Genomic DNA, 15,384 nt, shown 5'->3' with positions numbered 1-15,384 from the left:
ATGTTTGGCTGTAAGGCATGCTTGATTAATTCATGAGAGGGCTACATTACCAAAGAAACCAACAAAGATGAGAACTACAAGATCATAACGTCACTAACATATGTTTTACTCCTAATTGCTACTTCAATTATTTCCAGTTGGGGATCACAGTTTGAAATGTGTTTCTCTTCTGTTCCTGAGTTGTGTGTGCATCTAAAAGAATGTGATGAATAAACGCCGTCGCGGTGAATGTGTAGAGCTAGGATTTGTCCTCGATCAGAGTTCAGATGAGGACAGTGGGGCTTCATCAGTTGACAACGATAGATGCTGCATGTGGAACTACTGGGCGAAACTAAAGCCAGCAGCAACTGCCGCTCCAAGCTAATACTCCTCCAACAGCGGCGTGGCGGCTGGGCTGCCATGGCTGATGGTGGGAGAAAGCAGTAGAGAGTTGAGGGATCGGCAGCAGGCGGTCGGCGGTAAGAGCACGCTCTACTACCAGTTCACCGGGAACGAGGTGGGAGCCGTCGAGGTTGTTGAGCCCTTCAATCGCGAGTCAATCCGTTACACTCCTGACAGCATGTTTAGCTAATTATCCTTTTGCGTGTCACTGGAGGATCGGAGGTGGAAGCAAATTGTACAATATTTTTTATCTGATGCACAAAAAATCGAAGAATAACTCCTGACGAAGGGACTCTAGCGTGAAACGGAGCAAATAATAGTGTAGAGGGAGTTCCTGTTTGGCTACATAGATCAAAGCTTCCGTGTAGCTGATATGAATTTGTTGTTGGCGTCTGAGAGGCTTCCTTATAGAGACTATTCGCTGCAAAAAGGTCCGTTCGTTCCAAATAAAACTCCCCCTAATACGGCCCTAGATATGGATGGTGTGCTTGTAAACGTGTGATCTGGTTTGGTCCAACTTCTCTGATTGAGAGGCGCCGGGTCTGACTTATATTGGATGTTCTTCAGTCCATCCGAGAGTGAGTCTCCATTTCGCCCAACCCAAGATGTTTCCCCTTTCTGCTCCATCTCCAGTTTTGACACGCACGTAGGACACATCACACATTCGAGGGGGGCAAGCAGCTCCTGTAAGCGTTGATATGTAATTTTGCTTTAGATTAGAGTGCTTGCCTGCTGAGTGGCAACTTGCATATATACGTCAAGTTCTGATCGTGATTTCTGTTTGAAAATATATTGGCGATGTGTCTCATCACTTGGATGATTTGTGAATTTGGAAATGAATGTGTTGTTAAACCAACTTGAAACGAATGTTCTGTAGCAGGAACTTTAGCAGGAACTCGGGTGGAATGGACTTGACAACGGTAAAAGTATAAGCTAGAGCTGGAAACACGTTCGAATTTTGTTCCAGATCGATTCCGAAAGGTTGCTTTGGTGCGTGGCATGGAATTCTTGTAGACTCAAAAAGCCACGGATCTGTACACATTCTGGCGAAGGCACTCGCCATCTTCGAAGGAGTATCTCCTTTTGCTCTTCGTCTTCTTCTTGTAGTATGTGTAGACTGTAGAATCTGTTGACCTGACCCTTTGGCATTCGTGCACAACATTTACAGCACCGCCTTGAGTTCACATGAACCAACCATAGGAAGGAAGCCTTGCGAGTTCCAAGTTCCAACACGAGGCCTCAACGGATCAGTGACCTGGAGCGTCGAAACGCCAAAGGCCGGCCGACGAAGGAGATCAGGAGCTCCACTTAGGCTTATATAGCGCTCTCGATCGTGCTCGTCGGACGATCAAGGCACCACACCCCACGGTCGTCTGGTCCTGCACAAAGCACAGAACAGATCGAGGAGTTGAGCACCTGTCTCATCGAACTCTCGATCGGTCACCTCTCGCCTTAGCTTGCAGCGCGCGGCAGCGAATATGGAGGGGCTCGTCAAGATCGGGCCGTGGGGCGGCAGCGGCGGCGACCCGCGGGACATCGTCGCCTCCGGTGTCGCGCCACACCGCCTCGAGAGCGTCGTCATCCTATGCCAGGAAGCCGTCGACGCCATCTCCTTCACCTACGCCGGCGTCGATGGGGCGCCGCGCAAGGCGGGGCCGTGGGGCGGCTCCGGCGGCCAGAAGCACAAGGTACGTATCACTACAGTTCTTCATCAAGCCATGTCACGACGTATTACGCATCTTGCAGTTCTTCAGTTCAAAAAACACGCTATGCGTTGCTCATCCACACGCTTCATGTCTGAGATTGAAATTTCCTCCTGATGAGCAAGTATTTTTTTTCTTTCTTTCTTGGTGGCAAGCAGGTCATGTTCGGCGCGACGGAGGTGGTCAAGGAGGTCTCCGGGACGTACGGTCCGTTCCGCGACTACGACGGCATCGTCAGGTCGCTCACGTTCGTCACCAACCTCGGCAAGCACGGGCCGTTCGGCCAGCCGGGGGAGGGCACGCCCTTCAGCATCCCAGTGCAGTACGGCGGCCGCGTCGTCGGGTTCTTCGCGAGGTCCGGTTGGCTGGTGGATGCTGTCGGTGTCTACGTGCACCCGTAACGATCGACTAGTGGCATAGTGACAAACCATTACCTAGCCTCCAGGGAAAAGCCTTCGAAGCCGAGTTGCTACCTCGATCATTTTGATTTCCAGTTGGGGATAATATTAGTCTGTAACGTGATTCTCTCTGGTTCGGTTGTTCCTGAATTGTGCATCTGAAAGACTGAAAGAACCTGACGGATGAACGCTGTCGCAGGGAATGTGTAGAGCTAGCTAGGTTTCATCCTCGATCAGACGGCCGCATGTCAAACGCTGGCATCAGAAACTTCGTGCTCGTACGGAGACCGGTGATCTCAACCCGCCTCCAGGAGCCTTGGCATCAGAAGCGTTCTCGACCGGTCTTTGGGAGCCTTGGTCATGAAAGCATCGTGCCCGTACCGAAGCCGGCCTTGTGCGCGTAGGCGAGGGGCTGGTCATGACCTCGACCTGACTTCAGGAGCCTTAGCTCCGGAAGGTTTGTGTGCATGCTGGGAGCGAGTGATCTCAGCCGCCTTTGGGAGCCTTGGCTCTGGAAGCGTCATGTGCACGAGGGGTGCCGGTGACCTCGGCCTGTATTCGGGAACCTTGGCTCCGGAAGCGTTGTGCCTAAGGGTCCTTTGATTCCGATTCCCGCAACCGATTTGCGTCCAAGAAATCATATTCGCAACCAAAGGGGTGGGGGACGGCCGACGCGATTCCGAGAAATCTGCTGATTCCCGCAGTTCATTTCCAAATCGGTCGCAACCTCAGATTTTCACCGCTTCTTCCCTATATTTACCCGCCTGCCATTGGTTACCAACATACCGCTTCCTTCTTTTTCTTTTTCCTCCGACCGCGCGTGCTCATAGAAGAAGACAGGGCTCGGGCGGCGCGCCGGCCCCTCCATGACCTGCCTCCGGTGCCTCCACCCCCAGCCTTCGGTGCCTCCACGGCAGGCCGGGCTCCTGTCCAGCGCCGCTCTTGCTCCTGCCTCCTGCCCCCACTCTGAAGCACGGCGCGCGATGGAGGCTGCAGGTCACAGCCGACCAAAGTTCACGGAGCTCACTCGTCCAGTCGTCCCTCAGCAGTCCTGCTCCCTCAGTCCCTCTGCTCCCTGTACTGAAGGTCAAGCTTCTCTGTAGGAGTGGTTACAGGTTGGGGATGCGAGCAAAACATGGCTTCGGATCCACGAGCAGTACCTCTCAGTTCCATCGGGTGAAAGAAGCATTTGGAAGAAGATAAGGATTTGAGGAAGAAGATAAGGCCCCTTTGTGTGACGAGTGGGCCCTATAGATGAAAATGTTAAAGAAAAAAGAAAAGAATGGAAAAGGATGTATAGAGCTGGATTTTAGAACACATGGTTGTAATATTTAGAATTTAATTATTTAATGTATGTTCAAATTTATTTAAATTCTAGTTCAAATATATTTTTTATTTATTATATGAGATCATTTTCTATTTCTATAAGCTATATTTATATAGAACATCAAAAGAAATGATTTTTTCTCAAAACCGCCATCTATACGTTTATCTGATCAGTTTACATATAAACAGCGTCTTAGGGGCATAAGTGATATTTCTTACATAAATTCACAGCTGACAGCTGTTTTTAGCCAAACAGCTTTCAGCTTTCCTACAGCTGTCAACTCACAGCAGCTTTCCCAAAGCTCACAGCAGAAATCAGATTTTCAGGAATCCACGGCTGAACCAAACACTCCCTAAGTGAGGGGCTGGTGACCTCGATTTCAAGTGCCCAGTGATCTTGATTCGTCTACCGGAGCCTTGGCCTCGGAAGTGTCATGCGTCACTATAATAAAAAAAACATTTGTAGGACATCCTATTTTTTCTTGGAGGCACGTCAAAAGGTAACCCGCTTCTATAAATGGAGCGTGGTTACTGTAGCATCCGGTCCGCCTCTAGAAAAGTATGTTTAGGGACGGATAACGCCATCACCTGCCCCTGCAAATGGGCATGAAGGGTGGATGATGCCATCATCCGACCCTAAAAATAGTATTTCTAGTAGTAGGTGATGCCACCACCCGTCTCAAAAAATGGTAGCATTTCTAGGAGCGGGTGATGGCATCATCCGTCCCTAAAATTGCATTTTTAGGGGCAGTGATGGCATGACCCACCCCTAAAAATGATTCCACATAAAAAATTATAATTTTTTTATATGATCTCAGATGAAGTCAAACTTTATATCAAAATTATAGAAAATGATGAGATCTAAAAATTTATAGTTGATAAATTTTTTATTTAATATCATTTAATGGTCTAAAAAATTATTACAAATCTACATATGGCTATGACTATACAGTATCTCATACAACTCAAGTCATACTTTGAGGTTTCAACAATCTTATCCTTTATATACACTGAAATATACTTAACATATTTTTCTTTCTATAGTTCACAACAACCATTGTGTAGAAGTTTTACTTTTACTTTTTAATTTGTTTTGCTATATGAAAAGATTTAAATGAATTTTTTAGAATAAAATTGAAAAATAATTTTAGGGACGGGTGGTGGCATCACCCGCCCCTAGAAACGGATTTCTAGGGATTTACGATGGTGTCACCCGCTCTTACAAATTAATTTCAGAGTTAATATAAAAGAATAGCATACCCTATAGAGTCACAAGTGACTGTGTAGTGTGGTGGAGAGTAAGGTATACGCGAGGCTTGAGGCATGCAGTTCGAATCCTAGGTAATGGAAGTGTGCATATTTTGTCATAAAAATTTTAACTCGATAGTACAGGGGCTTGTGGTGGCTGGTTGGCTGCAATATTTTTTTCTTTTTTATTTTGCTATTTTCAGTTTTTTATTTTTTATTTTCTGGAAATCGATTTCTTGGTCCTACAAATTATTTTTAGGGACGGGCGCGTTATTCGCACCTAAAAATCGTATTTTTACCTACGAGAACTAGGGGCGGATATCGTACCCGTCTCTAAAATTATATTTTTACCCCCTCTAAAAACCATTTTTTAGTAGTGCATGTACAGGGAGTCACGGACCTCAACCGAGCCATAAAGCCTTTATATGAGTAAACTCGGTAGTACAGGGGTTTGTGGGGGTGGTTGGTTGGCTACAATATTTTTTTATTTTTCTATTTTCAGTATTTTTATTTTTTTTATTTTCTAGAAATCGATTTCTAGGCTCTACTTCAGGAGCGGGTGCGTTACTCGTCCTTAAAAATTATATTTTTATCTGTGAAAATTAGAGACAGATACCGTACCCGCCCCTAAAAATATATTTTTACCTGCTTCTAAAAATCCTTTCTGTAGTAGTGCGTGTACAGGGAGTCACGGATCTAGACCTAGCCATGAAGCCTTTACATGAGTAATGCATGTTAATGCATAAATAAACAAGTACTCTAGCGCATTGTGCCGGTGCATCCCAAAAGCCCAAGATAGATCAAATGCACATAGTAAACATGCATGTGTAAATAAACTTGAGCTGTTTATGATAAGTTTTCCGTAGTTAGGGGTTGACCCATTTAGCACTATTCAATTCGGCAGCCATATTGAAGAGTTCTTAAAAAAATTGTAGCAAAACAGTTATCCGAAATGCTCTTGAAAAGTTAATAAAAATGGAATGGTGCATTGGAGAAAAGTGACAAAAAAGAAGGACAGAAAAAAGTCGCAGCTAGCATGAGGGAACTTTGTCACTTTGGCCACAAATCATGCGCCACCGCTTGTGCCCCTAAAAGAAAAATCGAAAAAGGCTGGATCTAGGATAAAACAATTATGTTGCTTCTCATGTGCTGATGCCATCGTTCGTGCTACTAAAAGGGAAGTAAAACAAAGGCTAAAGCTAGCATGAGGGAATAATCTTGCCGCTTCTTGTTAGGAATCGTACTCCAAAAAAAAGTTGGAAAAAGTCTGGAGGCTCGGAGCTACCATGAGAGAATTTTGTAAATTACGCCCCAGTTCCAAATATAGCTCAGTTCTATTCGCACGTTGAGTAAAACACGCACTCGCACCAACCCCGCTTACGCTTTCGTCCTCACTTCGCGTAAAAGGGTTAACCCGGGGGTTGAAATGCACTTGGCACTTGGGTTTATATGTTGGTGAGACTCACCCTCAACTAGCAAGGTGGGACAATTCCCCACACATGTCATGCCACTCACACTTGGGCCACTGGTGGGCTCAAATTCATCCTTGTTGGGCCGGGATGTCACAATTTTTCAGAATTCATTTTCCTAATAGTCCAAAGCTAGTTGGATGGAGTTTTGTCGCTTCTGACCGAAGATCATCCGCCACCTAAAATTAACTGTTGAGAAATAAGAATACCAACACCTTCTTTTTATATTATAAATATATACAGTTTTAACTACTCATTATCAGAAGCTGGTATTTACTCTCAGTCTCATAGTATACATGTACATGAGACATAAGTGCCATGTCACAGAGGAGATTTGCATACATGATCTGATTAGTTCTCAATCATTTATGGATTAGCAAAACACCAACATCATGTGATTAATAAGCCTTATAGTTATGTAACCTCATTTCTAAGGATAGAGTCAACTGATAGTAGCCAACCCAGATATGGTTTTTTACCATCCAGTGTACGTGCTCGAGAACTGGCTGATTTCTGCCATTATTTCTAGGATTACCAAGAACAACCTCTCAAGAAGAGAGAGAATAACAAAACCATCAAATAGAAATACCTGGACCATAGTATATATAGTTCTAACTACCCATATTATGAAAAATTAATTAACTTCACTCTAAAGCTACATATTATGAATAAGACAAAACTAATAAGTGCCATATCACATGAAAATATTTGCATATGTATATAGATTTGAATATAGTGCATGATCATTTATGTAAGCATCAACAAATAAACTAACAATACTTTCTTTTAGAAAGAGATTTATATCATGTGGCTAAACATTTTAGTCGTGAAACTGCACCACTAAAGATTGATTCAACAACCCAAACCAGTTTTTGCAAATCCTGTGTGCTCAATTATGGTGGCAACTAGTGGTTATCCATTTAGATCCATATATTGACCTTGCAGATGGACATTCATCCACGTGTCCCTAGACACAAAACTGGCTAGATACAATATCATTGAGATATGATGCATGGATCGATATCTTTATCTTATCATTAAAAATATTTTTTCTTACTATCAAATTTACTCATACAATTAATTGAGGCTAGCACAAGTAGATTCACCACAAGGCCTATAAATGCCCGTCCTATGGTTGCCATTCTCCCCATTGCAATAGCCCTATTAATAGTTCTTTGTAGTAGGTACTCAATCCTCGCAACCTATGGACCCCAAGTTCAATGGTGAGTGGAGTACCTTCGAGATCAGTACGGTGAAATCACTAATTGCTAGTCATAATGCCAACAACGACTAGGCCAATGACACAAACCAGAAACAAAATAACATTGTGAATCAACTCCAGGCATGGTTTCCCATGAAAGAGAAACATCAGGAAATTAAATTGTATGTTGAGCTCGTGGTGGAGATGACGATGCTGAGAAACCAATCTATGGTGGCAATCAACAACCTTGTGAATGACAACTATGGAATTCCAATGGAGGATCCAACCATGGACAACGTGGATATGTCACTTGCCTCTCTGACATATAAGAAACCGGAGGCCATAAGGGTGGTGGAGGAAGCGCCTCAGCAACAAGTAATCATTCCTCAGCAAGAGAGGCGGCACAAGAGATTGTTTTGGATCACAGAAGAGCACATGTTAATAATTTCTAGATATAAATTTATCCTTGCACATACATTATTTTCAATTTTTTAAAAATTCATGACACATATTTTTTGTGGACTAGAACACTTATTAAGAATGTGGTGCGGGGTATTTATTACGATCAGATGCAGAGATCTGATTATTGTTTTCACTTATCTTAAAATTATGATGAGATAGATATAAATTATTATTAGATATAATTTTTTGTCTATCATGTTCATCCTAACCTCCTCAATATTTTTGACTACAGGCAGTTCCTCCGTGGTTTGCACATGTATGGCCGCGGTGACTGGAAGAACATCTCTAGGCACTTCGTCACCACTAAGACGCCGGTGCAAGTCTCCGACCATGCGCAGAAGTACTTCCATAGGATAGAGCGCACCACCGAAAAGCAATGCTACAGTATTAATGATATCGGCCTCAATGATGCTAAATCTTGGGTGCATAACAACTCTACCAGCCGGGAGGCGCTCGCCTTTGCCGGTGGTACATATAATCCAAATGGTCATGGACCCAGCAGCGAGCTTGCCACCATGAATAACTTTGCACAGGCTTGGTCACCCTTCCTGTATAGTGCTGGCCAGGCGAGCAGCAGCCAGCCAACCTCTTGGATTGGCCAACAGATGGGGGGCTAGTTCTTCTGCAGCTCTAACACTAGAGGGGGCTGGAAGCCAGATGGACTGGACTGGCGATCAGCAGGGAGATTTTCTTCCTGAGCAGTCAATGGACATAGATAACATGTACTAGTGACTAGTTTTTATCTATGGTTCAGTTTCCTAAGATATATGGCGACCTGGCTCGCTCCTTGAAGATGATATATGAAGGGTTAAATTTCGCTAGTACTTTTCTATACAGGGGTATGAATGATTCATTGCGATACACAATGCAATGAGAAAGTTGGAACTCAGAAATGTGCAGTTTACAAAAATGGATTTATATTCAGAAAGTGTACATTTCTTTGCAGCTCCTAGATTCACAAAACTAACAACATTCTGCACCTGACGTGTAGATTATTAACAGCTAGTAGCTCTCCAGTTCGTCTTTAGATCTGAAGGGGTTGAAGAACAAGTTCATGAACCACTTCAAGTCAAGAAAAATTCTTCACGGGGACCCAATTGTTGCCAGTGAGTATGGCGAATCTTATGCATCAGATTTCGTAGTGATTGGTTTTTCATAAAAAAAGATTTCGTAATGATTTAATAGAGAGAAGAACTGGAAATCCAGCAACTTTGAGTACAGTTTTGCAGTCATGACTAGACTGGATAACTAAAACACAGTATTATTTCAAAATCACTTTGTTCCTTCAACTAAACACCTGGGGATGCAAGTTATATTTATTTTAGATCATTAGATCGACCTAAAATTTTGATAAAATGAATTAGGATGGCATTATGCGTAATTAATTTAGGAGGAGAAATGAACTAGGATGGCATGTCATCATATTTATCTGGTTGACCCATACAAAATACCGTTGGGTACCCACTTGCTTTCCTAAAACACCTATTAATTAAAGATGCGGCTAAGTATGACCGCAGAGTGCAGACCAAGTGAAACTATTCTAGTTGCAATTCAAATAGAAAATATTATATATCTTGAAAAACCAATGTAACATCCAGCAGGACCAAACTTTATTACGAAAGAAACTACATCGATGGCGAATTCGACAACGGAAATTACAAAAAAGAAAGGTACCTAAACTCGCATCCTAAAAATAAAGAAAACTAGAAAACGATGAGCAACGTAGCAAAAGGCAATTCATCATATATGGCACTCCAATTAGGCATGTCGAATTGTCACTGCTATAAAAACGATTTGCAGTGACGTCCTATTCTTTTCTAGGGGTGGCTCAAAAGATAATCCGTTTCTACAAATGGAGCGGAGTTAATGTAGCAATTCACCCACGCTGGAAATGCATTTTTAGGGGCGGGTGATGGCGTCATCCGTCCCTGGAAATGACCACCATTTTTAGGGACGGGTGACACCATCACCCGCCCCTAGAAATGCATTTCTAGAGGCGGGTGGTGGCGTTACCCGTCTAAAAATGCATTTCTAGAAGCGGGTGATAGCATGACATTTTTATATGATCTCGGATGAAGTCAAACTTTATATCAAAATTGTAGAGATTGACGAGACCTACAATTTGTATTTGATAACTTTTCCATTTAAGATCATTTAATAGTCCAAAAAATTATTATAAGTTGTCTAATAGCTATGACTGTACAGTATCTCGTACAACTCAAGTCATACTTTGAGGTTTCCACAATTTTAACCTTTATATATACTGAAATATACTTGGGATATTTTTTCTATCTACAGTTCACAGTTTTATTTTTTTATTTGTTTTGTTATATGTAAAGATTTAAATAAATTTTTGGAATAAAGTAGAAAAATATTTTTAGGGGCGGGTGACGCCATCACCCGCCCCTAAAATCAATTTCAGAGTTCATATAAAAGAATAGCATACCTAATAGAGTCACAAGTGACTGTGTAGTATGATGAAGAGGAAGGAACGCACGAGGCTTGAGGTACGTGATTCGAACCCCGAATAATGCAAGTGTGCATATTTCATCAAAAAAATTGTACCTCGATAGTACAGGGGGCTTGTGGTGGTGGCTGGTTGGCTGCAATATTTTTTTTATTTTGCTGTTTCGATTTTTTTCTAGAAATTAATTTGTAGGGGCGGGTCACGCCATGATCCGTCCTTAAAATAGTATTTCTAGCTGCAAGAAGTAGGGACGAGTACGGCACCCGTCCCTAAAATCCTTTCTTAGTAGTGTGTGCTACCGGGTCGTCGTGCATTTGTAATATTTCTTCTCTAGGTAACATCCAAAATTGCAGACGCAGTGGTTCCATGAAATCTTTTGAAGGGCCGTGCAATTCTTCAGTCCTCTCCATACATGTCTATGACATGCAGAAAGTTCTCGCTGGTTACAATTGATTCACAAACTAAGCAACTGCCACTCAGCCCATGTTCATTGCCGATGAGAAGAACACATTTCAAAACCCCAATCTGACTGCCGGTAGTTGGGAAGCGAGCAAGGAGCACGTAGGCCAGAGCCGGACTGTTTATCTTAGCATCGTTCGGGTTTCGATCGAAACGCATACGCATCCTTGAATAATCAGGAAGACTCGCCGATGCTGCAACACTGAAACCTATAGAGGTCGCAAGGCAAAGCGGGGTAAGTGATAGGTATACCAGTTGTACTTGATGGCTAAGCTGAAATTACCCATTTGTTCGCGTGAAACAATTTTTTGGGTCTTAGGTATGAAGGACGACCATGACGAGGTCTTGCTCGCTGACGCCGTTTCGTCGGACTGAGAGGGAGGCACCACGGGCACTAGGCTGCCGATGGCCAACATGGAGCGCCTCAAGTTTGTTGGCTTCAAGTCCTCATTCCGAACGCCCGGGTTTGAAAACTACGTCGCTGGGGCAGAGCTAAGGCTTGTCATCAGGGTCCGCCGCCGACCGTGATGAATTTTGAAGAAATCAGTGACAAATTACTGTATCTATTTCTTAATGGTTTATTATGAGCCGTCCTCTTATGCATAATACGTATCTGATGCTCTTTTGGCCTGGCTTCGCCCCTGCTACATCGAGCCCATGAGCACGTACATCTGTCGCTACCATGGTTACCACAATGCTGATGGCTATGGTGACTACGTTGCGAACCCTAGCTTATCCTCCCTCAGCGGTGGCGGCCATCATGGCCCCACGTACATTGGCCATGATTTTATGAGAAGATATGCAGTACTACTACTACTATCTAATGTGGATGGTCCCTCCCAACATGTAGAATATGATGATGTGGGAAGATCGTTCGGCATGCGCTGACGCCTACCGGCCGGCATGGCAATGGTTATATATACTGGACACATGTGACCACTCTACTAGCGGTTGCATCATGCATTGTTATCCAGTGTATTTTGAACATTTTATTAGAAAGAGATACATATATCATGTGGTTAAACATTTTAGTCGTAAAACTCACTAACGATGGATTCATCTCTAGCCAAACACGTTCTTGCAGTCCAATGGTGGTAAATGGTGTTATATCTATGTATATTGTATATCCACATATTTGACCCTGTAGACAGACATGCAGTCACGTGTCCATAGACACAAAAATGGCTAGGCTACAGTGGTGTGAGTATATATGTAAGTAATACTGCTTACATGTACGTGTCCATTGTGGCCTGCGAGAGAGCAGTCTTTGTGCTGCCAAGTATACAATATGCATGTGCTGCCAAGATATGTGCTTGAACTATATATATCTTTAAGATATGAATATACATGACTTGATATCTTTAATTGTTTATTATAAAAAAAATTGTTGTCTGAGTATCAAAGTCATTCATACAATTAATTGGGGACTCAACAAATAGATACACTACAAGGCCTATAAATACCGGCCTTATGGTTGCCATTCTCCCCCATTCAAACAGCTCTACCATAGTTCTTACTATCAATTGTTGTGTAGTGAACATTCCCAACAGCCCCTTTGAGGATGGTGGAGGAACCGTCTCAGAGGCAAAGGCAAGTAATCATTCCTCAGCAAGAGAGGCTGCACAGGAGGTTACTTTGGACCACAGAAGAGCACAGGTTAATAATTTTTATATATATGTTTATCCTCATGCTCACACATTATTTTTCAACTTTTAAAAAAATTCATGGCACATATTTTTTTGGATTAGAACACTTATAAAGAATGTGGTGCAGGGTACTGATTATGATTGGGTGCAGAGATCTAATTTTTGTTTTCATTGGCCTTGAGATTATGATGAAATAGATATAAATTATTACTAGTTATAAATATTTATCTAATTGGTTACTCCTAACCTCCCTAGTATTTCTCACTATAGGCAGTTCCTCCGTGGTTTGCATATGTACGGCCGCGGCGACTGGAAAAATATCTCTAGGCACTTCGTCACCACTAAGACGCCAGTGCAGGTCTCCAGCCATACGCAGAAGTACTTCCGCAGGGTAGAGCGCACCACCGAGAAGCAACGCTGCAGTATTAATGATGTTGGCCTCTATGATGCTGAACCTTTAGCACGGAGCAACTCTTTCAGCTTGGAGGCGCTCGCCTTTGTTGGTGGTGCAAATAAGCAAAACGGCTATGGATCCGGCAGCCAGCTTGCCACCATGAACAACCTTGCACAGATTTGGTCACCCTTCTCGTACATGACTGACCAGGCGAGCAATAGCCAGGCGACCACTTGGATTGTCCAGCAGACGGGGTTTAGTTCTTCTGCAACTCTAGCACCAGAGGGGCCTAAAATCCAGATGGCCTGGATTGGTGATCAGCCAGGAGATTTTCTTCCTGAGCAGAAGATGTAGTAGTAAATGGTTTTCATCTATGGTTTAGTTTCCTAAGATGCATGGCGACCTAGCTCGCTCGTTGATCACAATATATGCAGGTTAAGTGGTATTGACCTAGTATTGTCCTATACAAGATATCAATAATTCATTGCGACGTACAATGCAATGAACTAGTATCGATGTGTTCCTAATATATGTATGATAGTTCATGTTGATTATATTATGGTTTCTCATCATGTAAGTCGTTCATATATTGACAATGTCTATGTAAACATTACAACTACCAATTTGCTGTTATACAGTTATGTATTTTTTATTGTTGGACGTGTTATGTTCTTCTGAACTGGGTATATTTTGCTATAAGACATGTTTAATTAATTCATGAGAGGGCTACATTACCAAAGAAATGAACAAAGATGAGAAGTACAAGACAATAACTTCAATGACATGTGTTTTATGCCGTAAGCCATTACTAGGAAATGTGTTTATGTAGGATACACTAATTAGGTCCTAAATTTGTTTCAATCCATGCCTGGATATAAGATTCAGAATTATTTAAGAATATGCCTAAATATATTCTATTGTAATTAACTTTTCTTATATAATTGTGCTTAGACAGGACTTAGGGCTATTATTCTGCTGGTATCTGAACCTACATAAATCTTCGTGTCCTTTTATATGACCAAATATCCCTATTTTTACATAATCATTGACCGCAACTATCTTCATGAGCCTCTTGGCTTCGAGGTAAGGGTCGTCCACCAGGGAATTAGGGTTTGTTTGGTTGGGGAGCCAACTTGGATGGAACGGCTCCATTCCAATTTCTAAGAACGGAACCGTTTTGTTCTACGTTTGGCAAGCAGAACGGAGCCACTCCATTTTTTGTTTGGTTGGAGAGTGCAGTAGAGCAGAGCCATTCCATCCCGTGCTTGGTTGGAGAACCATTCCGCTCAATCTGGCAGGGGGGGGGTGGAATCGCCGGCGGGCGCCAGCGCCTGGGCTCTGTTCCCGCCCGCGCCTGGGCATCGGGCATCCTCCTCCGGGGCGGGCGGGCGGCCTCCAGCGGGCGCTGCATCCTCGGTGGGGGCGGGGGGACGGGGGGGGGGGGGGGAGGGGGTGGAGCTGCCGGCGGGCTCTGTTCCGCCCGCGCCTGGGCACCGGGCATCCTCCTCCGGGGCGGGCGCTGCATCCTCGGGGGGGGGGGGTGGAATCCTGCGCTCTGTTCCGCCCGCGCTTGGGCATCCTGCCGCGGGGGGGGGGGGGGGGGGGGCATCCTCCGGCGGCAGCGCCCCGCAGGGGGGGTGGGGGGTGGGGGGGGGGCGGGGCGGACGCAGGAACGGGAGCGCTCGCGTCCGGCCGATTTGGGCGAGCGGTCCCATTTCGCATCTCGCAGGAATATTCCCATCTTGAGCCACTCCGCTCCTAGCCAGTTGCAACCAAACACGCGGAAAAGGGGAGCGGAGCGGCTCCGTTCCGATCCGCTCCCCAACCAAACACACGGTTACTTTCTGCCCAACTGCGTGTAGGTCTTAGTTGCAATCCAATCCGCCAACCCTTTCTAGATGCACCAGGTGTAACTACAGCCTCTATGGAAAGTTGAGGAAAGTTGTTTCCAGTTCCAGCTCCCTTCATCAAAGCGGGTGAATATCGTTATTCGGCCAACCTCTCGCATATAATCTATGTATACGCTAATATTTAAAGAGTGCAGTACAAAAAAATGTAAATCTGTACTTTTTCTAAAAAATGCACTTACAAGAAAACGTATGTGCCCTTCTTGGCATATTGGAACGCCCGGGAAAAACTCGCAAGAAGAAAATATCAAAAATATTCATTGACTAGGCATACTTAGACCATACCTATATACAATTGCAAAATCCATTGTCAAAAGTTAACT

The 15,384-nt window shown here is 43.9% G+C and overlaps 3 protein-coding genes across 3 annotated transcripts; all 3 read left to right on the top strand.

Moving 5' to 3' along the window:
- The first annotated feature begins 1,859 nt into the window (after nt 1-1,859).
- LOC112883957 (salt stress-induced protein-like) lies at nt 1,860-2,551 on the top strand. The gene is made up of 2 exons (XM_025949232.1): nt 1,860-2,069; nt 2,243-2,551. The coding sequence occupies exons 1-2, from the start codon at nt 1,860-1,862 to the stop codon at nt 2,483-2,485; spliced, it is 453 nt and encodes a 150-aa protein (XP_025805017.1). The 3' UTR covers nt 2,486-2,551.
- A 5,379-nt stretch (nt 2,552-7,930) lies between these two features.
- Nucleotides 7,931-8,805, top strand: LOC112885101 (myb-like protein I). Its single transcript, XM_025950774.1, has 2 exons — nt 7,931-8,163; nt 8,421-8,805. The coding sequence occupies exons 1-2, from the start codon at nt 7,931-7,933 to the stop codon at nt 8,803-8,805; spliced, it is 618 nt and encodes a 205-aa protein (XP_025806559.1).
- A 2,714-nt stretch (nt 8,806-11,519) lies between these two features.
- On the top strand, nt 11,520-13,508 carry LOC112885100. The gene is made up of 2 exons (XM_025950773.1): nt 11,520-11,638; nt 13,031-13,508. The coding sequence occupies exons 1-2, from the start codon at nt 11,520-11,522 to the stop codon at nt 13,506-13,508; spliced, it is 597 nt and encodes a 198-aa protein (XP_025806558.1).
- Nucleotides 13,509-15,384: the final 1,876 nt, after the last annotated feature.

The sequence above is a fragment of the Panicum hallii genome, chromosome 3, assembly GCF_002211085.1.
Source record: "Panicum hallii strain FIL2 chromosome 3, PHallii_v3.1, whole genome shotgun sequence".
Taxonomy (NCBI): domain Eukaryota; kingdom Viridiplantae; phylum Streptophyta; class Magnoliopsida; order Poales; family Poaceae; genus Panicum; species Panicum hallii.
This window is presented reverse-complemented; position numbering and strand designations above follow the sequence as displayed.

Bases quoted from the DNA above. Each gene is read 5' to 3' on its own strand.
- LOC112883957 (XM_025949232.1), top strand. From the start codon at position 1,860: ATGGAGGGGCTCGTCAAGATCGGGCCGTGGGGCGGCAGCGGCGGCGAC. The intron at 2,070-2,242 runs GTACGTATCACT...GGTGGCAAGCAG, and splicing joins CCGGCGGCCAGAAGCACAAG to GTCATGTTCGGCGCGACGGA.
- LOC112885101 (XM_025950774.1), top strand. From the start codon at position 7,931: ATGACGATGCTGAGAAACCAATCTATGGTGGCAATCAACAACCTTGTG. The intron at 8,164-8,420 runs GTTAATAATTTC...TTTTGACTACAG, and splicing joins TGGATCACAGAAGAGCACAT to GCAGTTCCTCCGTGGTTTGC.
- LOC112885100 (XM_025950773.1), top strand. From the start codon at position 11,520: ATGGCCAACATGGAGCGCCTCAAGTTTGTTGGCTTCAAGTCCTCATTC. The intron at 11,639-13,030 runs GTGATGAATTTT...TTCTCACTATAG, and splicing joins ATCAGGGTCCGCCGCCGACC to GCAGTTCCTCCGTGGTTTGC.